This window comes from Pyrgilauda ruficollis, unplaced genomic scaffold (genome assembly GCF_017590135.1).
Source record: "Pyrgilauda ruficollis isolate IOZ18807 unplaced genomic scaffold, ASM1759013v1 scaffold70, whole genome shotgun sequence".
Taxonomy (NCBI): Eukaryota; Metazoa; Chordata; class Aves; order Passeriformes; family Passeridae; genus Pyrgilauda; species Pyrgilauda ruficollis.
In genome coordinates this window covers 651,888-675,360 of record NW_024528822.1, presented here as the reverse complement: position 1 = coordinate 675,360, position 23,473 = coordinate 651,888, and the positions used below count along the sequence as shown (strand labels likewise).

The 23,473-nt window shown below is 34.5% G+C and overlaps 1 protein-coding gene across 1 annotated transcript in view; it reads left to right on the top strand.

The window, feature by feature from the left end:
• Positions 1 to 23,473, top strand: part of RYR2 (ryanodine receptor 2) — a 384,205-nt gene that overhangs the window by 316,641 nt on the left and 44,091 nt on the right. The window contains exons 76-84 of the mRNA XM_041485449.1: positions 1,405 to 1,517; positions 2,161 to 2,257; positions 6,531 to 6,634; positions 7,177 to 7,228; positions 7,360 to 7,413; positions 15,120 to 15,219; positions 16,080 to 16,159; positions 19,473 to 19,549; positions 20,911 to 20,984. Coding sequence (XP_041341383.1) covers positions 1,405 to 1,517; positions 2,161 to 2,257; positions 6,531 to 6,634; positions 7,177 to 7,228; positions 7,360 to 7,413; positions 15,120 to 15,219; positions 16,080 to 16,159; positions 19,473 to 19,549; positions 20,911 to 20,984 — 751 coding nt within the window. The remainder of the gene's footprint in view (positions 1 to 1,404; positions 1,518 to 2,160; positions 2,258 to 6,530; positions 6,635 to 7,176; positions 7,229 to 7,359; positions 7,414 to 15,119; positions 15,220 to 16,079; positions 16,160 to 19,472; positions 19,550 to 20,910; positions 20,985 to 23,473) is intronic.

The window sequence follows — 23,473 nt, the reverse complement described above, 5'->3', positions numbered from 1 at the left end:
CACTTGTTTTTGGGACTGTAAACGTTTTTGCAGTGAATGCTTTTTTATCCTTTCTCTTAAAAAATATATTTTTCTTTTGTATTTTATCTTTTAGAAAGAACTTATTTAAGAATGCTACCATTTAAACTTACAAGTATAACTATGTATTTCACTGAATAGCAGTATTTTTGTCTGTTTAATTAAATGTTCATTGTTTAACTATTAATATTTTTTTGTGTTTCCCTAAACTGGATAACCAAATTTGGATTGAATTTTGAGTCTACATAAATATCATAATTGTCCCTGCATTTTTTTCATTTAATGCTTGATTTTATTGCAAGGGAGAATTACCAAGACTTACAGGGTAGAAATGCTAACTTCCACTGCCTTCTTTGATGCTGTTGGAACACAGAGGAGTGTAGTTTGTAAAAGAAACAAACAACCCATAAAAAACCAAACAGCCCACACCAAAGTTCAACTCCCCTTAACTCTACAACAGTTGCATAAGTTAAATCAAATGATATAATTTTAATGAAAGTTGTGTGGAATAAACCACGGAGACTAAATAGACTGTGGGAAAGGAGTGATCCATAGCACAGCCTGCAATCATGGTTCCTAGTTATCCAGTCAGGATATATACAGAAGTATGCAGGTGCTCTTCAGCACCACAGCAGTAATTTTCTTGGGATGGAAACAAGAATAAAAAGTGGAAGAAGAAACCCTAAAGGCATAAAAGATAAGGATGGAGCACACCCTTTTTCATCTCATGCTGCTGTAGACCCAAGATGCAGAAAGAGAATATATTTTAAGAAAGAGCTGTAGTTTTCTGAAATGTAGCTGAAGTGTTTGGAAATGTTCTACGTACATTCTGTCTATGCTACTTCATATAAAAGATTTAGTCTTAAGTCTTTGTACATGTCACTCTTTCTTAAAGTTAATTCCTTTCCATCTTAGATATCATGGTAAATATTACAAATAAAAGATTATGTGTGTCCATGAAAATTTCTTTAAAAATATTGTCTGAGGCAATATGAAGGTGTACAATTTACCTGTACATGTGTAAAGAGTTACATATAAAAGATGGAATGAATGAAGGCTCTTTGCATTGAAAGTTAAGATTTCCTGAGAGATGGCCTTATTTGTGATAGTATTCTGTCTAAAAGACAGAAAAAGTAGAATGAAGTGAAAAAGAATAATATCTGTATCATACCAGGAAAACGAGATTTTTGCTTTAAATTAATTTTCTAAATTCTGATCTATGATTTGGCTGAGTGCTTGAACTCTGTCTAGAACACTTTTTCTGATCTATTCTTCTGTTGCTTCTCTACTTGATTTATCCGTTAACTAACATTTTTACTAATATTACTATTTCCTGACACTAGGGACATTTCCACCTTATTTTTCCATGTGTATTTTGTGTAACAGGTTGAGCATCCTCAGCGGTCCAAAAAAGCAGTGTGGCATAAGCTGCTGTCTAAGCAGAGGAAAAGAGCAGTAGTGGCCTGCTTTAGGATGGCACCGTTGTATAATCTGCCAAGGTGAGAGCTGTATTGTTCTGTCTTTCGTAAAATGCACTGATGTTCATACAGAGCTATTTGGCAAGCTCAAAAGAAAAAAAAAAAAAAAAAGAAAACCAGTAATTGATACACTACTTGGTATTATTGCTTTATTTATTAGGTTTAATTACTTTTTTCTGTCTTCTGAAAACAATTACAAAAAATATAATTTTCAATTTCTGGTTTCAAGTCTGATCATCAGCTTTAAAAAATGCAATTATTTGAGCACAATCCAAAGTTATATATTGCTATTATCTTAATATTTGTATTGAAAATATAAAAATATTTTATATATAAAAAATATAAACCTTACCAATGTGACCATTTATTTTTTTATTTGTTACATTTAAATTTCTATAAAGTTTTATTTGATATCTGTTCCTAAATAATTATTACTATGTTTTAGCATCAGTTTTACAAATTAATGTGACACAGTTTTAAAAAAAAACATTTTAATGTAAATTTTCTTTTTAAATGGGTGCTTTGATAGGTTTTAGCATAAAACCTTTTCTTCCCTTTTCAATTATTGTTGTAATGACTGGACAGTTGTTCAAGCTAAATGAAATTCATTTTGACCAGATCTTTTAAAATCTTTACAGCTTCTCTTTTAAATGTTCCTTTTTAGGCACCGAGCCGTCAATCTCTTTCTTCAAGGCTATGACAAATCTTGGATTGAAACAGAAGAACACTATTTCGAAGACAAACTGATAGAAGACTTAGCAGTACGTCTGGGTGAAAGGGTCATAGGAATGTATTATGGATTAACTTGCAACTTGTATAGCAATAATTATAAATCCGTGAAGTAGCTAAGATAACACTTAAGCTAGCTCTACCCAAAGGGATGAGCTATAACCAAGTCACTTTGACAGCTTTTTAAAAATTACACATGATGGAGATTCCAAAATCCCCTCAGGCTCTTTGCTTCAGGGCTTCAATAACCTTTTATAAAGCTTTTCTTACTAAATTACATATCAATTGCTGTCATTCCCTTATCTCTTATCTTCTGCCCTGTCAAGAACTGGAACAGCCTATTCCCTCCTGTTTTGCAGCTAACCTTTGTGTATTTGATGACTTCACAATCCACATTAAAACCATTTAAGTCAAAAGGTTAGAATATGAAACTAGAGGAATCTAGTCTTAGATCAATCAGCTCCTTAGAAGCTGCCAGAGTCTGATTCTTCACAGAAGAATCCTCTTGGCAGGGACAGGAGGATTTTTCCCAGTGGTGAAGCGTTAGAGCCATGTCTTCAACCCTGCAAATTCCTACAATGATTTTCATTTAAGTCTGGGGTCCTCATCCCTTACAATTGTGTCTCTGAAAGGTAGCTTTTTCACAGCTTGGGCAGGAAGCTAGGAACTGATTCAGTCCCTGGGAGGTCCAACAGAACAAAGTCTGAAATCAGTCTTTTTTTTGTAAGGAGAGCCTGCTCTCTGCAATAGAGAGAGGAAGATAACCATAAAATTTCTATTAGAAAAAAAAAGTAATAATCTCCTTTTACTGTTTAAAGCTTATGCTTAAAACCAGTTACCCAAGTTGTGAACAATTTTGAAAATTAAGATCAAAATAGTGAAAGGGAAATCAGCAGCAATGAGCTCAACACAGACAGACTTTGGAAGTTCAGTTTTGCCAGCACACATGCAGAATTAATTTCTTGCAGCATCCTTATTGTACAAACAAGCGTCGTGAAAGAACGAGAGACGTCTACAAATGTTTACTTTGTAGACAGCCTTTTAAACTGATATCCTTATGTGTCCCAACACAGTGCAAGTGTTTTAAATAGTGCAGGTTGAGTCTCAAAAATAATTCTATTTTAGCAGTTGGGAGCATGAATGTGCAGTGGAACAACATAGGTCTTTGCATGTATGTGTGTATGTGCAGGTGTGTACATGGAAAGAAATAGCCCATCATGGTAATCTGGCTACACTGACATGAAGGATTATCTCCTTACCTCCACGATGAACCTATATATTTGCTAAGTTATTAGTAACTCCTTGCCAACTGGTAGCTTGAGTGAAAAACTGTCTCAGAGAAGACAGAAAAAGACTTTGAACTAGCTTTTATATCATCCTCAATTAAAAAAACCTACAGGAATTCCCTTCTAATTCCTCAAACATATGGATATGTGTGTTTCCATTGCTCTCTTTGGGAGACATGAATTGCACATTTTATTAAAAAGAGAGCACAAAACTCCATCTGTTTTTTAAATAAATTTGCATCACATTCTTGCTGCCTTAGAGTACTCATTCTCAGAAGGGTGAGAGTTTGAGTTTCAGCTTTGTAGATCTGACACAGAATGTTTTGTGGACATCATGGAAGATGTGGTTGTGTTGCTGAAGTTTCCTCTTAAGGAAACTATACCGTGGTTTAGCAAGGAATTAAAAGTTTATTGAACTGCAAGATGGAGTCACAGCCTAGGCTAGGGTAGCAGAACTCATCTGGAAGGGGAGAAAGGGGAAGCCTTGGGCTCTCTGATGTATTCTTGAAGGGTTGTCTGAAGTTTCTGGACTGTTCACATATTACATAGGAAAATTAATCAATCCAGGACCTAGAAACTATAGGCAAGATTCCTGTCCTTTAGCTCTCTGTAGTTAGTACTGTACAGGCTTTTATGCTGTATAGTGAGTTCTTTCTCAGTACTGAGAACCTTGACCATTCTTTTCTACTAAGTAAAAATTATTGAAAGGAACAAATACAGTCAAAGCCACTTTATTCCTGACTTTGCCAGATCCTGGTGATTTACAGACTGGTGGTAAGAGCTCTTTTTGGGATGTGGGAATTGAGCATTTCCCTCACATAAAAGCTGAGAACTGAACTTACAGTTGCAGTTTTGCTCCCTGAATCTTCTGTCCTTAAGTCTTTTATACAAAAGTGGGTCTCCTTCTTCCACTTATGAAGTTAAAGGATAAAAGAATACACTTGTGCTCTTTTTGAGGAGTTTAGTTGTGCTGATTCTTAATTCTGATTCAACATAACAAGCCTCTGAGAGAACTAGATTTTTATGCTTGATGTTAGCATCATAAGGTATTCAACACTTTCTATTAATTGTAAAAATGCTTCTGCTTAAATAGTTTATATTTAAAGTTTAAGCTTAATAAAGAACACTTAAGCTTATTTGACATAATTGTTGATTTGTTTTATTGGTAGATGTTATAGACATAATAATTTGTAAGAACAATATGTTTGATAGAAATTGAGATTATATAAAATATTAATAATACAATTAGATTATATAAAATAATATTTTTTAAGTTTTCAACATTTAGAAGTGGCAGCTAAAACTTACCCAATCTATTTGTTTTACCCTCTTATGTTACATTCAGGTAAAGCTTTTTGTTTTACACTTAAATAATTATAGGGCAAATGTCTCAAGACAATGAAAATTAAGCATACCTATTTGCCAGAAATGTCAGAAAATCACTGATTCTTGTGTTCATGCTGTGCTTATTACTGAGTTCTACTTAACTCAGTCAAATTTGGTCCTCCATTTAGTTTCTATAAATCTATGTAAACTAGTAACACATTAACACAACTTCTGCCCTTTTGTTTCATCAGTTTTTATAGCATTAAGGAGGTATCCTGGTTGATAACATTATGAGTACAGAATACTGCCAGTTAATTAAAGAGAAGGTCAGAGTTCTAAATGAGATTGAAATAAAGAGCAGGGGAAGACATCCACAATTGTTCAGGTCATGTTATTGATACTGAAATATTATCACATACTGAAAAATGTGAAATAAACCTTGTATGGCCATCATGGAGTGGCATATGGAACAACCATTGTGCATAGACGTCAGCTGAAGGGAATTCTCAGCTGCAGCCAGTCGTGTTTGGTACAGCTGTGTGGAAAAGGTGGACTTCACAGGCCCATAGAAATAGTCGTATTCATAGAAAGCTATAAGCATTCCCACAGGAATCTGTCTGGCATGCAAAATTTGTTTTCTTAATAGACAACAATCCGTTTTCCTCATATCTGTGAAGTGGCCAACCCATCCTTATTACTTAACAGATAACATATGGCAATATAATAATGTATTAATAGTGCTGTCTTATCAATGCATGGAATTCTTTTTATCTGTATTTTGGTGTATAGTGCTAGATGAAAACAAGGGTGAAAAGTGGGCATGTTTTATATAACCAATTTTCTTTGAGCTACCAGATTCTTCATAGAAAAAAGTGTCTGGATGAAGCAATTTTGTTAATAACTTGATAGGCAAAACTTGCTTTCTAAAATTTCTTTTGGCAAACAGTAAGAAGCCAGAGATTTGTATAGATGCTTTTCAGAACACTGCTTTGGTCGTTGTCATTACAGTTTTTAGGACTACATTTTCTTCCAAAGAAAGACAACTAGAGCTGTCTAAAACTGAAAGCAAAATAACCACATGAAAAAAGAACCCTCTTTATGAATTTATATATATTATTGAATCATATATAATATTTTTTGTACATTGTTGATTTGTCATCTCCTAAAATTCTACATCCTGCCAACATTACTGTTGTTGGTAGATAGAGCTCCTTCTGTCTAAAACTGTTGGTAAGCTTCTGGTTTGGATTTCTTCTCCCTCAAAGTCTCTCAGAGTTTCTCAGTGAGCATTATACCTAGCAAAGACTTGAAATGGGATTCTCATTTTTATCTGATGAAGCTGGTTAACACAGCAACAGACAATTCAATAATAAATGATGGCATCTGGTTACCACTAGTTCTGGATAACAGATGTGAAAGATTGAAGTTATTTTTTCAATCTAGGAAAGAGGGTTGATCTTCTTGAGGAGAAGAAATCCAAAGCTTTGCAAGTGGAATCATCTTTGTAAGTCTTCATGGTCATAAACAGTCGGGGTTCAGTTTTGTCATACTTTGCTTGAAAGTTGCTTCCTCTTGGTTGTTCAAATCAAAATTACATATATTAATATTTAATGTTTAGTAAATTGCACAGAGTAAAACATTTTTCACTATTGATAATTGAATATACTTTTCAATTTTTTTTTTTTCCCTAAAGAAACCTGGAGAGGAACCACCAGAAGAAGATGAAAGCCTTAAAAGAGTTGATCCTTTACATCAACTTATTCTGCTATTCAGTCGCACAGCCTTGACTGAAAAATGGTAGGGATGGTGTGAGAGACTACGGAGTGTATGCAGATTTTCAGATTACTTCTGTATTTGAAGTCATGTATGTTTCTTTTCAAGTGAGATTGCATAAGCTAGGCCAAAACGTGCGTATGAACATACGGTGAGTTTGAGTTGCACTCAAACCTCTTTAGCTTGTGGTATGTAAAGAGAATTTAACATGACTTTTTCACAGCCATGGATGCTATGTTCAGGGCTCACTGTCTTCTGTCTATGTTCCCTATTGACAGTTACATTCTGAATATGAAATGCATTCCAAGTATAATTAAAAATTGACTATATTCACTTTACTGGAAGGTGTTTATCAGTTTCTGAGTGCTGTGTTTGTAGCTGGCTATACTCTTCTATTTGTATAAGTTAATCAATTCTTCGTTTTCAATAAATACTTTAGTAATTATTTAAGAGCATAGAAGTTATTTTAAAATATTTTTAAGTTGTTTAAACATATTTTGGCACTTCAGTTCTATTGTAATTACTCTAATCTTCCGCATTTTACCTTTCCTCTCTCTATTAACCAGCAAATTGGAAGAAGATTTCCTGTATATGGCTTATGCTGACATCATGGCAAAGGTAACTTTTTTTGATACCTATTGCTTATTTTGTGTTTTAATTAAGTTAGTGAAGATCAAGAGAAATAATTTGTAAATTGTTATTACTAAATGGGGAATTATCACCAATGTTTTCTTTCTACATGGTATCAGAGCTGCCATGATGAAGAAGATGATGATGGTGAAGAAGAAGTGAAGAGTTTTGAAGTAAGATTATACTTGTTTTGTTTTTCTTGTCATGTTAGACATTATTTCATAGCTTCCAGCTGACATTTATGTTTTTTGGTTCATGGCTTACTGCAGCTTATTCTGCCAGTGAACTGCATGTCACAAGCTGGATATGGCAGATACAAGTCCCCAGATTAATATTAGTGAAACTAAAACATGCAGAGTGTTACATAATATAAGGTTAAATAGAGAATAATTTAGTGGATCTTACATATTTATATCATTTAACTTTAACTTTAGTTAGGTATTACAGATAGTAACTTTAAAAGTCTGATAATAACAGACTCTATCTTTTAAATTATTCTGCCCTACCTTTAGTTTGGATTTTTTAAAATACTATAATACTATTTTTTGCAGTAGTCATTTACATTCAGTACCAATGATTCATAAAATAGTTTTATGTTCACATATATGTTAGTGCTTCTTAATAAAATGTGAACTTCTGTTCATTGGTACTGCTAAGACTTTTTGCTTGTGTTGAAAATAAGAGATCTATATTTATTGCTGTTTAATGTTGAGTTTTTAGTGATCATCACTGTTTAAAGATATACACATGAGTTGATTACAAGTGTAAGAGTTGAGTCCTTGTCATGTGCTTGCTCTGGGATCTGTCTCTCTTTTTCCATTAATAAAATTGAGTTTGCAAGAAATTTGTCTCTTCTGAGGGGCACTGAGGGAATTAGCTCTTTAATATTTTTAATATTTTAATGTGTTTTGGAACATAACGATTCTGACATTAAAAGAATCTTGTGTCTTTCAAATCAATTAGTATTTACATTTCATATCTCTACTAAAACACAGAAACATGAAATAATTACTTTTATTATTTCTTTAAAAATTCTAAATACACTGATGGATTTGCTGTAAAACTATCTGTGCTGTTCTGATTGTTGAGGAGTGGTTTGGATCACGTTTACTTTTACTCCATTGTTTTATAGACATAGAATGTTCTGTATGTTTTCTACATGATGCTACATGATATAGCACTGAATTATTTAAGTACATATTCCTTATTTGACTGTATAAAGAAATCAGAAAGAATATCAATACTAAATTCTTTTCAATCACTCAGAAGTCCAGCTGAGTTACAAGTAATATCCTCAAAATATAAAGTTTTGTTTCTTGGTAAATATCTCAGTATGAACCCAAATTTCAGTGGGTTTTTCTGAATTTTTTTTCTTTTCTTTTGGGAATGCAGTATATGACATACCACTGACAAAGACTATTCATTCCTATAGGGTCTTATCAGTTAGACTGTACATGCTTCTTGGATGTCAAGTCTCATGCTTATACATATGAAAATTGTCAAATAGGAAGCCATTGAGGTGTATGAAAAATCTATAAGTAAGAAATTTGTTAGTGCTCCTTACTTAAATTGTAATGGGTTCCTTGTTCAGCATTCAATTTTTTTGTCTTGAGAGAAGATCCTATTCATTTGTTTCTCTTTATTATTTTTCCTGTAGCTGTGAAACTTATGTTTAAATAATGCATTTATATGTTCAAAAGACAATTTTGTGTATGTATTTGGTCAGTCACCTGCAGAAAAAAAATTTGGACTTCTTTTTCTTATTACTATTTCGCTTCTTGTCCTTGCCCTTCCTTAAGGTGACAGGATCACAACGCAGCAAGGTAAAACAAAAAAAATATGTGTGTATTTGTCTGGGTCCAATTTTGTGATTTTTCAGGCCCAACATCTTGGATAAGTTCAACTAAAGGGTCTTGAATTAGTTTTTAACATTTCAGTTTCAGCATGACATCTCTACCAAACCCTTTTTGTGCGCAAGCTCTTTAAAGATTTCAGGAATTATTTATGCAGAATATGCCATGTAAAATTTGATACTGTTTTGGGGAAAACAGAGTGTTGTTTGGCTTGTTCATGTTGTTTTGCTGTTCATGCCTATTGTGAATTAGTTATCTTTCTGGTTTTAACTTAATTTGAATTAGTAAAACAACTTATTTTGTTATTAAAGGAAAGTAGTTGAACTTTTCTTCTGTACCTTAGCAGAGACACATTTCTGACATAGTGGTAGAATTCTGTTTGCAATATTTGTCAGAGAGAGAGCATCAATCATAGTTCATGTCTGATTCAGATCCTTTGGAACTGAGTCCTCAGCCTTCAACATTATAGTATTTGACAGAAAACTCCTTTGATACTCCTTACCTTAAACGATTCATAGTTCTTCAGTGTTTTCTCTAAGGACATAGAGGCAATAGTTCTGAAACTTCAGTGTTGATTTTTTTATTGGCTCAATTTCTTACTCAGCCTTTTGTGTGTCATCATGAAAGCCTCACCATTTGTTTCTGAAAGGTGTCCCATGGCTATGCAGCTGACTGCTTGCCTGCTTCACGCAGGTCAAAGTCTCAGTTCCCACTGTTGACTCAGGCCACATGCTGGTAGTGCTGATATTCTGGGAGAAGGTATGGTGTGTGGAGTAGCTAGTTTTTGGTTCTGAGGTGGCTATATACAGTTATTTGTGCTGTGGTTAATGACAGCTAGAGTAAGTAAAGATGACTTTTTTGAGATTTGAAATGCACAGATTTAGCTAATGGTCAGACGTCAGTCAGTAACTTCAAATTTCATTTCCTATGGCAATGTAGGGAAACAATTGTAACCTTCTCTGTGGAAAGGAGCAAGGGGATTTTGGTACTTTGTTTGCTAGTCTTCTATTAACATTCAGATCACAAAAGAAAGAGGTTCCCAGGCATTTGTGGGGAGAGATGATGTATTTCAGGATCAACTTTACTCTTACTCCTCCAAAAATTTGCACAGGTCTGTTCCATCTTCATATGATAAAGGCATTATCCTGGAAGATGAATGTGCTCACAAAAATTTATTTAAAAGGTATTGTAATTATTGTGAACAAAGTGCATATCAAAAAACCCCAAAGAAAATATATAAGGAATCTAATAATATAATTTCTTCTTTTTTAATTCCAATAATTCAGCTATTCAAATACTACATATCTATCACTCTGCTTACCTGGTTACCACTAAATCTTATATGCTCCATATAAAATTTTTTTCTTGCTGACTGAAGTACTTTAAAAGGGAAAAAAAGCGCAACAAGAAGTAACCCTTGCTTTCTTCATACATGGCATTAAACTGTTGTGCAGATGTGAAACTGTACATACCAGATGAGTGTGTGCTTGTGTGTGCATTTGTGTGTTTCTTTCTGTCTGGTGATCGACATCAATGCTGAAGGCAGTTCCTTTATTCTATCCTGTGTTTGCGTGTGAAAAGTGTGACTTCAGTTTGTTTGGGGATAAAAGTCTGCTGCTCCTCTAGACTTTAAAAATGTGGGGTCTTTGAAGTCTTGAATCCATTTGCAGTCAGAGCAATAGAGACATTTGGGCAAGCTTAGAATGTGATGAAAATGCCTAGTGTATTTTACTGACAATTTTGTTGCTCATATCTCATGCAGTGTAGTCTTATTTCTGTGCAATTAATTTGAATTGGGTTAATAGTGTGAACTATAGGGACGTGACAGTAATGTTCTCTGTTTGTTAGTATGTTCCTGTCAACATTTACTGCTAGTATTTGCTTTGAGTTATTACAGATGTCTTTGCCCCTTCCCCTTTGTCTCTAAGTTAACTTGTCTTATTGAACAGATGCTCAGTTGTCCGACCCCCTGTAAAGTTGGTGCCACTGTCTCCTTTGATTCTATCTGACAGGAAATTCTTTTAAATCAAACTGTTTCACTAGCTAAATGCAAATAATTTTCTGCATTTGAGTCTTACATGTTCATGTGTTTTGGATGGGGACTCAAAGAAGGAATCAAAATTTAGCTCATGCTTTTAAAGTCATTTGTTGATTTAAACTGACTCTTGACTCAATTGATTTAAATTGACTCTTCACAGGAGGAAAAGAAATGGGGGCAATAGAGCTTCCTATGTCAGTTCTTTTCATTCCTGTTTCTGGTAGTAACTTCATTGGTAGACTTCTTTATTTACAAGTTTTTTAACAAAATGATACATTGTGCTTTTGCTTACCTCAGATGAAAATTTTCACGTTTCTTTACGTATAAATAATACAGCCTCATAAGGCTCCAGCCCTTTGAAGATGGTTACCTGTACCTCTTACTGTAACAAATCCTGAATAAACCACTGAGTGTCCATATACCACATATTTACAATAAGTAACTATTTATTCTGTGAATTAATATCAGACTCTATATTAAATTTATCAATTCTAAGAATTTATCAATTCTTAGAATTTATCAATTCTAAGAAAGTAAACTTTCAAATAACTATGTAAAAATGTGGTTTTCATCAGTTTTTCCTGCATGTAATGGATTGTACAGAACCTAATACATGGTTTCACTCCCTACACTACAGAATACATTATTTATTAATAGAATAGTTTGGGTTGGAAAGGACCTTTAGAGGTCCTTGAATCCAAACCCCTTGTAACAAGCAGTGATACTTCAATGATGAAGTCCAAAAGAGTGATTCAGGAAAAAAATATTTTTTTTTTTTTTAATAGAGCAAAAACCAGCATATATTGAACTTAAAGGATTGAAGTATTTATAAAGATGTATATATAAAAGGTCCAGAAGTATTATGCATGAATACTTGATATTTTAATTACATAGCTTATACTTATGCATGCTTGACATTGAAATGAACAGATGTTTTGCCAGTGTAAATCCTGCCTAATAGTATTTGTTCTCTGGACTAAGCAGAAGTCTTGAAAAAATATGAAGACAATTCAAAGGAGAAGCATTCATCTTCTAATAGCTGAGTTGAAAGCAATTTCTGTTTTCATTTTTTTTTCTTTAACTTAATTTCATGATTTCATATTAAAAAAAAAAAGAAGAAAAAAATGCTCTGTAAAAGTAGGATCTTATGCAGCAGTCTGTATTTTGGAGCTTAGTGGTGGCAGCAAACAAACCTCTCCATATGTCCTAGCTCAAAGGGAGACTCCAATAATCAGTCTCTGTATGAATTACAAGAAAATTTAAGAGTTTCAGTGACACACTTGTCAGTTAAAGCTTCTCTTGAGTTTTAGCAAGTTTGTTGCCTGCAAATTCAAACTAAAAATTTTGGTTTTGCCTGATTTATTTTGTCATATGATTGCTCGTAATGATTTAACCCCCAAAAACAGAATGAAGTAGAAAATATTTGGGTCTCTACTTTCAAAGAGTATGACTCAAAAATTTCCTTGGTTTGGTAGAATGCTGGAAAAAGTCTATAATATGAGAACACATGTATGTACATTTATAAGTGGTCAGCTTTTTCCTATATGAGTGGAAACATCCAAGAGGAAATAAATTTGTTCCTCATTGAGGATTGGGGTTTGGGGTGTGTTTCTTTTCTGTTTTGTTTTGGTTGGGGTTTTTTTTTGGGTTTTTTTTTTTTTTTTTGGTGTGGTTTTTTTTTTATTAAATCTGTTCAATAATTTTAAATGTTTCATTTAGTGAACTATTTTTGCTATTGTTGTGATGGTTTGGTGAATGACAGAAAGCTCAAATCATTGGCTAATTGCTTTGGTAGTTTCTTGACTTCACCTGGCAAGTAAGTAGATAAAGTGCAAAAAGCTGAAACTGGTAGCCCAGATAACAGTGTAAACAGTAAGCACATCTTAAAGAAATGGGGATAACCTTATTAATTTAGTATACTTTGTAGGCAATGGGTGGCCCTCATAATGTAAGTGATGCCATCACATATATATTTATATATATGTATTGAGTTGGCAGGGAGAAAGCAACAGTGAAAATGCATTGTGAAGCTGAAGAAGGAACCATGGTCTTTGTGGGTTATCATCAAAGAATGGTTGCTTCTAAGAGAAAGGCTTGTGGTGTTTTTGTTGGTGAATTGGTTTGGTTGGTGGTTTGGTTTTGTTTTTATTCATCTTGATTTGTTACTCATATCCTAGACATCTTGATTTCCATGGGAAATGTCACTTTTCTCATGCTAAGATGATTGGCAATGCCTCTTTCTACTGTTCTTCTATACTGCCATTGCAAGAATTTAGTCTGTAGATTATGCAGATACATCCTCACTGTAAGCATTCTTATAAATCTTTGATATTCTTATAAAAAATGTTGCACAATGAAAGTAGTGTATGTGGTGTTAACCTTGTGAATGGTAAATTTTGCAATGGAAGAAAGATGAAAAGGTGTTGGGTCTAAAACTAAAAGTATCTAGAAATAGGAAATTGTTTTTAAGAAAAGAAAGGCAGATCAACTTTCAGTGGCTTCTGAAGCAAATGAAAATATTTTATTGTAGCTATACTGAACCTGTGATGTCATGGTTTTCTGGTGGTTTGTGTGTGTGGTGTGTGTGCGTGCGTGCGTGTATGTTTCTGTTTTGTTTTTGTTGAACTCCCAGGAAGAGGTTTAAACATGAAGGCAAAACTTTCAAACCCTAGCATGGCTAAATACAAAGCAACGCTGCCATTTTTTTTTCCTTTTTATGCCTCCATCTAGATCTCTCACATAATTTAAAGCAAAAAGAAAGATACAATTTAACCACAGGAGAGCTAATAGTGTGAAAAAAGAAAAAAAACCCTGATGAATTTTGTTTCCGCAGCACGATATTATCAAAGATTTAAGAAACAAATTTGCCAGCCTCGGCGAGAACTCTCTGGTAACAGCATAAATGTCTGTGTTGGTTTGCTTTTGAGTTAAAGGTTTCTTTTTCATTCATTTGAACATATTTCTCTTTTTTACCTCTTCTTTTTTAATTTATTACTCATACCCTCTATTTAGCAAGCCTTCATTTTTTAAACCTCTTCCATCTTCCAATGTATTTTTTCCGTAACTTGGATGGAAAGTTTATGGCAGCAAAGCTGTCATTCTGGCTACTTCTGCTGCAGCTGTTCCTGCTTCTAGGTCATACATGTTTTGGGCGTTGTGTTTTTGGACATGATACTAACTGATTGTGTCATGTTCCTTTTGAGTAAGCTTTTTACCACGCCATCTGATGGACTCACTGTCATAGGGCTCTATGCAACTTCCATTTTGCAACTTATACTGCTTAGTCATCCTCAATTCTCCAGCAAACTTCAATTAACCTGATGAAAGTTGAAACTCTTCTGGAATTAACTGTGCCTTTATGTTTGCTCTTTATGCTCGTTATGTTTTTGGTAGTAGTTTAAATTACAAAAAAGAAACTTCACCATTGCTCAAGCAACGCCATGCAGTATTGTTTGTTGCCGCTAGAGAATACAAAATATAAAAGCACAGTGTATTCTATCAAATATTCTGTAAGTAGGGGGGGCTATCTATATTGTAATATAATGATATGTTCTGAAAAAAATTCTGAGATGTTTCTTTTGCTCTGGTATTCAGCAACAACTTACAACTCAAGAGCCACATACTGAGCAGTATGAAGTTATGGTCACACTATAGAAGATTATTAAGAGTATGAACTGTTACACAAAAACCCAGCACAAAAGTGCAAGTTTGATACATGCAGTATATATAATGAACATGGGCTTTGAACTAACCTAATGATTCACAATTGAGATGACTCTTTCCAGATAAACTGCTAAAAGCATATAAAAGAAAAATACCAAGTGGAGATTATTACTTGAACCTGTTAATTATTTGTTCAATAGCATCGTATGTATTAAAATGGTTCATGATGTTGCCATAGAGCCCATATACTAAGAGAAAACCAAGAACCTTTGGAGGATTGATAGTAACTCAAATCTCATGTTAAATGACTGGAATTTTTATTCAGGAAAAAGAAATGGAAAAGCAAAAACTTCTGTATCAACAAGCCAGACTGCATGATCGGGGTGCTGCTGAGATGGTTCTGCAGACAATAAGTGCAAGTAAAGGTAAGGTTTTGGTGTGTAGATTAAATTTTAAACCTTATTTCTAATGGACTTTGAAGTGATTTTATTTCTTATCGGGCAAAACATGCAGATGTTTGGCTCTGAGGTTTGCTTTCAAAATGAACTCGAAATTTCAAAATTTTTGACAGCTAGTTATAATTAATTTTTCTAGTGCTAATTTTGAGGATGCGTGAATTGCTTCATAGCTTTAGCAGCATTGAATGACAAAATGGCCCTTAAATTCTGGAATGTGTACAGTTCTGAAGTACGTGTGGACTTAAGTAACTTTCTTATTTCCCATTCTCCAAATGGCTTTAATAAAAGGGCTTTATTGGTGTACTTTTCAGAAGTTTAAGATTTCAGAAGTTTAAATGATGCTTTTTTTTTATTAGAAACCATCTTATTCTAGGGTTTTATGCTTTAGTGTTTTTCTTTTGTGATTTGTTTCCTCAATAGTGATGTTTTAAAAATTGCCAATTACAAATTTTGTTCACTGTAGTTAAATGCTTGGGTTACTGTCATTTTCTGAATAAACCAGAAGGAAACGTCCAGATTTCCATGCAGTGGGAGCATATTGTGAAATTTGAAAACTAGCTTATCTTTGTGAGCCCAGTCTTAAAACAACTGTTGGATGCTCTAGTGATTGAAACGTGATTTATATTCACTGAACTTAGTTATTCCTGCCTTATATCTTGCTTATTCTGTGTACTTTTTATGTATTACACTATGTCTGTAGGCACTCATGAAGAAATTAAGGAAAAATAGTTCAGTTTTACAATTCATTGAATGGATAAAATAATTAATAAAACATTCTTATTTTTTATATATGATCCAAAAAATATATTTTAAAATATTTTTTTAAGGCGAGATGGGGCCAATGGTTGCAGCAACCCTGAAATTAGGAATTGCCATCCTAAATGGAGGAAATTCTACTGTTCAACAGGTAAAAATACTAGTTTCTTCTACCCTTTCTAGCCAGTATTGGTCTTTATACCATGGTAATTATTGCTGTAGTAGCACACTATGTATTGTGACTGTTTGTCACAAACTGTTTATCCTCTTTCCCTTGTTTGCAGAACAAAATTGCATTAAAAAGTACCTTGTTCCCTTGTTCGATGGGTATTTCTTATTTGTTTACAATGCTAAAAGATTTGTTTTGCACTTCAGGTGTAAGGGAGAAATGTTATGTTATGTCATTTACTTCTGTAGGAATTCTTTGGGAAGGAGGGTTTTCTTGGGAGATTGCCATTGTACTATAGTCCATAGAGCAAAATTGCTGACCCCAGTCTACACCAAAAAGAATGATACACAACTTCAGATGTCCTTAGCTTATGCAATGAGACTCTTACAGATAAAAGCAGATAAAATCCTGAATAACTAACCTATCCTAAGATAATTTGGTTCCCAGTGGACAAGTCTGATACATTAAAAGAATCCTGCACTGTAGAAGTGAAGAGGCTGATATAGGGTATTGTCATGGTTTGACCAGGAAGTGAGTTTCTGGGAAAATTATGGTCAAACCAATCAGTAGCCAGATTTTAAATTGGCACCTAGTGTAGCCACTGAGGACTTAGATATGCCTCTGAGAACACACAAAGGTTAAAAACAGAGCATTCCCAGAGAGACTTCCTTTTTTGAGTCCGGCCCCGGTGAGTGACCTTCTCCCCTGCCCAGCTACGTCTGAGTAGTAGAGGGAGAAGCCATGCAGCCTGAGAGAAGAGAAGCCAGAGCCCCTGTAAGGTGCAGGGGTAGAGGTGACCTGAGATGGTTTAGGCAGCCCCCCGCCCCCCAGGAGAGAATGATAGAGAGACTGTGCAAGCTGGAAATTTGATATCTCGTGCCGGCACCACGGCCAAGAGGAGAAGAAGGGAGGCAAGGTGCCTAACCGCCAATAGACTGAGCTGAGCTTTTAACCTTTTTTGAACTTTTGAAAACTGTAAAAAACACTGATCCTTCCCAGCTAAAAATTGAAAGAAGACAGAGGATGAAAAAGACGAAGAAGGCTTGAGTAAGTGAAGGAATGTCAGCAGATGAAAGCACCCGAGATGAAGAAGGTGATTAGAGTGGCTTTGGCTAAACTTTTCTCTTACATAGCCACGGGCAAAGCCAATTTCTTCCTTTAATGCAGAGACTGTACCTTGAGAAAGGCAGTTAGTCAGAAGCCAAGAATGATAAGGCTGCAAGGAGAAGTAGAAAGGACAGAGACTGCAAGGAGAAGGTATAGTAGAGCCCTCTGCCTTCAGCAAAAGATCTCTGTTCCTGAGCCCCAGGCCCCAGAAGAGTGAATATAAGAAAGACAGGTGTCCCAAATAGTAAGAGAAAGCCATCTTCTTGAAACTGGGTGATGCATTCTTAAAAAGAACCTAAAGAATAGTTTAGATCCATAGACAGTAGTAAGAACACTGGACATAAAAAGAGGATGGTCACCATAGCAGATTTCTCTTCGCACCACGTGTGACATGGAAGCACAGGAGGTTCCACTGTGTTTCCTGGGGAAGCCCATGGTGCAAGAAGAAGACTCCTCTCTCCTGATAAACTGGGGGGAGCTTGTGTGAAAAAGGGTATTAGACTGAGAATTGAATGCTAGAGAAGATTTGAGTGTTAGAAGGATAAGAAGAAGAAGAGTGTTTTAAAAGTGTTCCATTGTAGATTGTTTTGTGTTTTCTTCTTTTTTTTTTTCTTTTTTGTGTCTATGTAGATTAATAAAATGTTGCTTTTTTCCCTCCATTCCCAAATTGAAGCCTGCTTTGTTCTGTTCCTGAGTCACATCTCACAATAACCATTTTAAAAATACACCTTTCATGAAAACACTAACACTGTACCAAAATCAATCCCTAACAGGTATGTTCAGTGTTCTGTACTAGCTGAAGATTCCTATGTGGAGAAGGGTTTTTACCTGCCATTACTAAATTATTGTAGTACAGTTTAAAGAATACAGACAACTGGGAACAATTAAGGTCCCAAAGGAAGCTGGTGAATGCAGCCATAATAATGTTCTTTTCAGGAGCTGTCATTGCCAGGAATTGACATGGAAGACTACAAGTAGTGCAGAAATTATTTGCTTGAGCCACTGCCAGTTCTTTGTGATGTCATGATATTAAATTAGGAAAATAATGAAATTTGTAATCCTACAACCTATTATTAAAAATATTTTGTTAAAGACTTAATGAATCAAAATGCAGGAAACAGTATTTTTACATTGATAGGAGTGCTACTAGTCTAAATAACATACTTACAACATAAAAGCATCAGTTGTACCTTTAGAATTATTGGGTTTTTCAGTTGCCTCATTTATACCTGTTTCTTCTGGTGTTATGCTTATCTTTCAAAATTTCCTTTAGGTCCTAAGGTCAGCTTTTTAGTCTTCCTTGGGAAGAGTGGTATGGGTGGGGGGAGAGGAGCTGTAGTGGTTTTTAAAATTGGTTATTGTCATCCTCCTCTGGAGTTCTTTGCTTTTATTGGTATAATGTTGTTGTTTGGGGTATTCTTTTTCTGTAATCTTGGGTCTACGTGGGTTTACAATGATGTGTTTTGCTAACAATGTCTGCCTATGTGCTATCCATTTTGGAGGTTACTTATTATCCACTTTTCCTATTATTTTTGCAAAAACGGTTTTACTTTGTTCACAAAATGAATTCTTGTAGCTTTCCTACTAAGACTGACCTTTAGCATCGTGGGGTTTTTTCACAACAGAGAGCTCTGGTATCATCCTATGCCTTTACTCAACAATGCATTGCATTCTAGAATCACAGTTCAGTGAAATTCTTGGTGTTGCAATCAGTTTTCAGATAGTTATTACACATTATAATAAAGCTAAAAAAATATTAAAATATGCTCAAATTGCTGCTAACAGGCTATTTCAGCTAAAATAATTTAAAACAAACTGAGGTTAAGAAAAGCCTCATCTGGTGTTGAAACAATAGTGTCAATATAAATTTTTAGCCTAGTAGCGGCAAGATTACATTTGTATTAAACTCTAAATTCTTCTGGCTGTGTTGACTTTAATTACTATCTTTATTTTCTATGCTTTAGGAAGGCATAACCAAAATATATGACCTTTTCTATAAAGTACATGAGCATTAAATGTTCTTTTTGGTTTTGATATCTATATTTTTCTCTGCAAGGGTCTTAAATATTAGAGATATTTCCGAACACCAACATCGCTAATAGTATTCAATGCATATAGTCTTAAGTTACCTAGGTTATCACATAATAGGAATATTAATTTTCCTTGTAAACTATTTGTGTTGCTGCAGAAAATGCTTGACTACCTCAAGGATAAAAAGGATGTGGGGTTCTTTCAGAGCCTTGCTGGTCTTATGCAGTCCTGTAGGTAAGAAAGTATCGACTTAAAAAATTTATTATTTTGCATGTATATTTTATTCCATGAGATTTATAGTTCTGGAATGATCCTCTACATAGTTCTTGCAAACAGCACTTGGGGTTTATAATGTGCTAGATTTGGGTTAAAGGACAGAATGGTGCTCGTGGTGTAAAAATCTTGGTGATATGGATCTGCCTTTTTAAGAAAGCTCTTTTCAAAAATATTTACAGAATTTGAGTCTACCTGAGATATGGCAGAAAACAACTCCAGAGTTAGGAGCATTCCTCAGAGGCAAATCCTTGACTCTGGAGGCATCCAGTAATCCTGCAGAGATCAGGTTAATGATCAATGTTAAGTAATCATAAAAGATTTTGGGAAACCCCAGGTTTGTTAGAATTATTCATAGGATTTAGAAGTCAGAAAAAGAACTGAAATATCTTATTTCATATTAAATTAATGAATTTTAATAAATTGAGGTGATACTACGGTTTTTTTTGTTCATCCATGCTTATTTATGATTTGTATTCACTTCATATATAAATGTATGTGTTTAAATGTTTTATATGTAATTTCTAAGAATAAGCCTTATCAGTAAATGATGTATTAGTGAACATAAAACATAGGACTAAAAGGGGCTCCTTGGAACAGGTGATTCAGTCTTCTTGTTATGTCCAGGGTATCATGTGATGTATTATTTTTTCTTAATGCTGTCTGTGGCCAAGTTTCATTTTGAAATCAGTGAGATTTCTTGCCAGCAGAGGTTCCGTCATAGTTCTGTGTTAATCTAACTTTCATAACCATTTTTGCTTATGAAAAAAAGTTATCCCTGGCCAGTTGACATGCAAAGCCCTGGAACGCAGAACCTCACAGGTTCACAAATGAAATATGTGAGGTATCCTCCTTCCTTGAATCCGGTTAGTTGAATACATATTCCCTTTTGGCAGCTTCAGTTTTTCAGAATGTGGAGGGAGAGAAACATTAAATGAAAATAATAATGACAGTTTATTAATGGACCTTGCTGCTTGTTATGAACTGGGCTATAATACAAAAGTAGTCGGTAACTTGGCTTCCTTATAGGACCTAAAAATGAGTATGTATATCATAAATACATACATTCCCCCCTTTTTTTTTGGTTAGTCATACAGAGCTGAATTCTGTGGTCACATTCAGAGCAAAAACAGGTTCAGACTGTTGAGCTGACATTTGTAGTCTCGTAACAGACACATATATCAAGCCACTGAGATGTATCTTTTTAATACTAATATGTTTGTAAACTTCAGTGAAATCACACATCCTTTTTAACTTCCACAAAATTAAATATTGCATTTGTTTAATTAATCACAGGAAAAATGTAATTTTTCTCACTGCAGTGTTCTTGACCTAAATGCGTTTGAACGTCAGAACAAAGCAGAAGGCCTTGGCATGGTGACTGAAGAGGGATCAGGTACTATTGATTCAACAGAAATTATCCATGACCTTTTTGAAGTTTTGCAGAGGCAAGATGAATTTGAAAGAACCCAGGAGAGAAACGTTTAAGTTAGGTATAAGGAACAGGTTCTTCACCCAGAGGGTGCTTGGGCACTGGAACAGGCTCTCCAGAGAAGTGGTCAGAGCATCAGCCTGGCAGAGTTCAAGGAGTGTTTGTTTGGACAATGCTCTCAGGCATGTGGTGTGACTTTTGGGGTGTCCCATATGCGGCCAGGATTTAGAATTTGAAGATGCTTCTTCAAATCTCTTCAAGTCTCTTCCAACTCAGGATAGTCTATGATCCCATGAATCCTGGAAATGTTTATCTATCTTTATTTATCTAAAGCTAAACCAGATTTCCTAAAAGTGATTTATATTTAATGGACATACCTAAGCCAGTCCTTGTCAACAGTAAATCATTAGCATGTGTTGAGTTTCAGAATGGTCTCAGAGGACTCTTTCTCATCATTCTGAAGAAGTGAAGACATTACATGTAAAATTAAAAACATATTCCAGTTACAAACAGCAGTGTTTATGCATGTAAAACATTTCAGATGTCCCCAACCAGTTTCAGCATAGAATGAAATTAAAAATTCCCACCTGATTTCTAAAACTGAAAACCACACCACTTACTTAATCCATAAATGAAATATAAGGTGTTGATGGAAATCTACCTACTCTGTGGAAAAAAGACTTGGAAAAGCTTTTTCTTCAAAATAATTTTTTTTCTATTTGTCTTTGGGAAAATATTGCAAAATTTTCACTCTGGTTTTGACTTTGAACCAATTTGGCTCTCCACCCTTGGTGTTGTTACTTCATTGTCAGTTTCTTTCTTCTGCTTGATAGTAAGTTTTACAACTCCTTTACTGTGATTGTCTGGGTTCATTAAGTTCGTTCTTACGTGCTTAATAGAGCTACCAAAGCACATTTTCTTCCCTTATCTTCAGAGTTTTTTACAGTGCATTTTTATGTTTAAATCCTACAGTGACCTAACCTTTTAACATGTTTTTGTCTTAAAAGCAAGGTAAAAAAGCTTGACTGTATAATCCCTATTGCATTTGAGGGATCATAATTCATACCAGCAACACTGCATCTCTCATTGTCCCTTGTGCCTGTAGGTCTTTTATGCGGCCTGTTTCTTTAATATTCAGCTGCTTAAATAATGATTTTTCATTAACTATTATATTTGCCTGAATGACTTCAAGGCCAGTCAAAAATTCTGCTTCTCTGAAACTGCTCTCACAGTTTAAATTATAGATTAAATCTTTCTAGACTCATATGAGTGATAAAAAAAGCGAACCCATGTGGATAAAATTCGGTTACAAGATGGTAAATTGAGCCCTTGTACAGCTATCTGGCATGTAATTTTTGGCCATTACTCTCATGTTTTACTGAAGATTATTCTGCACAACCTTTTGTTCTTCTGAACAACATTTCTACCATTACATAACTAAACTTACTTATAATGTTGGATTCTGAAATGGACTTTCAAGATATTGGCTCATTATTCTTTTGACCTTTGCCTCTGTTTCTAGAAATGACTGATTTTGCATGCAAATACAAATAAATCTTTAAATGCTGCATAAGTGACTCTACTGATGTTAAGAGTATTTTTGTGCTTCCTCATTTGAGGGATTTTTTTCTTTTTCTGTTTATTTGATGTTTCTCTTTTAGTACAGAACTAATTTTGGCAAAACTAATACTAACTATATTTTGTATTTCCTAAAACAAATTCTCACCTTTTTTTCTTTTTTTCCTGTTTCTTTTTCTTTGAACTAATTGTCCTGTCCTCCCTTCCTCAGTCATCACCCATGAGCGTGGTAATTATTAAAAAGAACTGCCTATTCCTTATTTTCCCTGCTCTTAGCTTTGTGTCAGCATTGTACAGCTCCTGAATATCACTAGATTTTTTCCTGCAATACTGCTAAACTAGTGTGATTTTTCTGTTAATATTAAAATTTTGCATCCTAAAATTCTTGGTTTACACATCAAAACTTCCCATTTTGGTCTTCCTCTCTTTCTCAGGATTTGCACAGTGACTGACACAGTAGATGTAAGAGCAACAAGCTTTTTTATACTTTTCTTTCCTGTTCTTTTTTATTTTTTTTCATTTTAGTGAGCCCAATATTTGCAATGGATTAATGTTAAAAGGAAAAAAAATAATATAAACATACACAAAGCCTTGTGCTTTAGTCCTCCTGTAGCCTTTTTGTTGTGTATTGAATGTGGCTTTATTGCTGCATTGATTTGTGCAAGCACAGGAAATCAGTGGTGGATCCAGTGCGGATTTGAGGGTGGCTTGTGAGGAGAGGGCTTGCCACTGGCTAGGTTTATCTAATGCAGTCAGGAGTTGATACCAGAAAGAGGTGGTGCATTGCTAACTTCGAGGAGTCAGTGCTGTTTACAGGTGACTCTTCCTTATTCTGAAAGCTGTTTGGTGTGTTACGGTTGCTATACCTCAAAGTT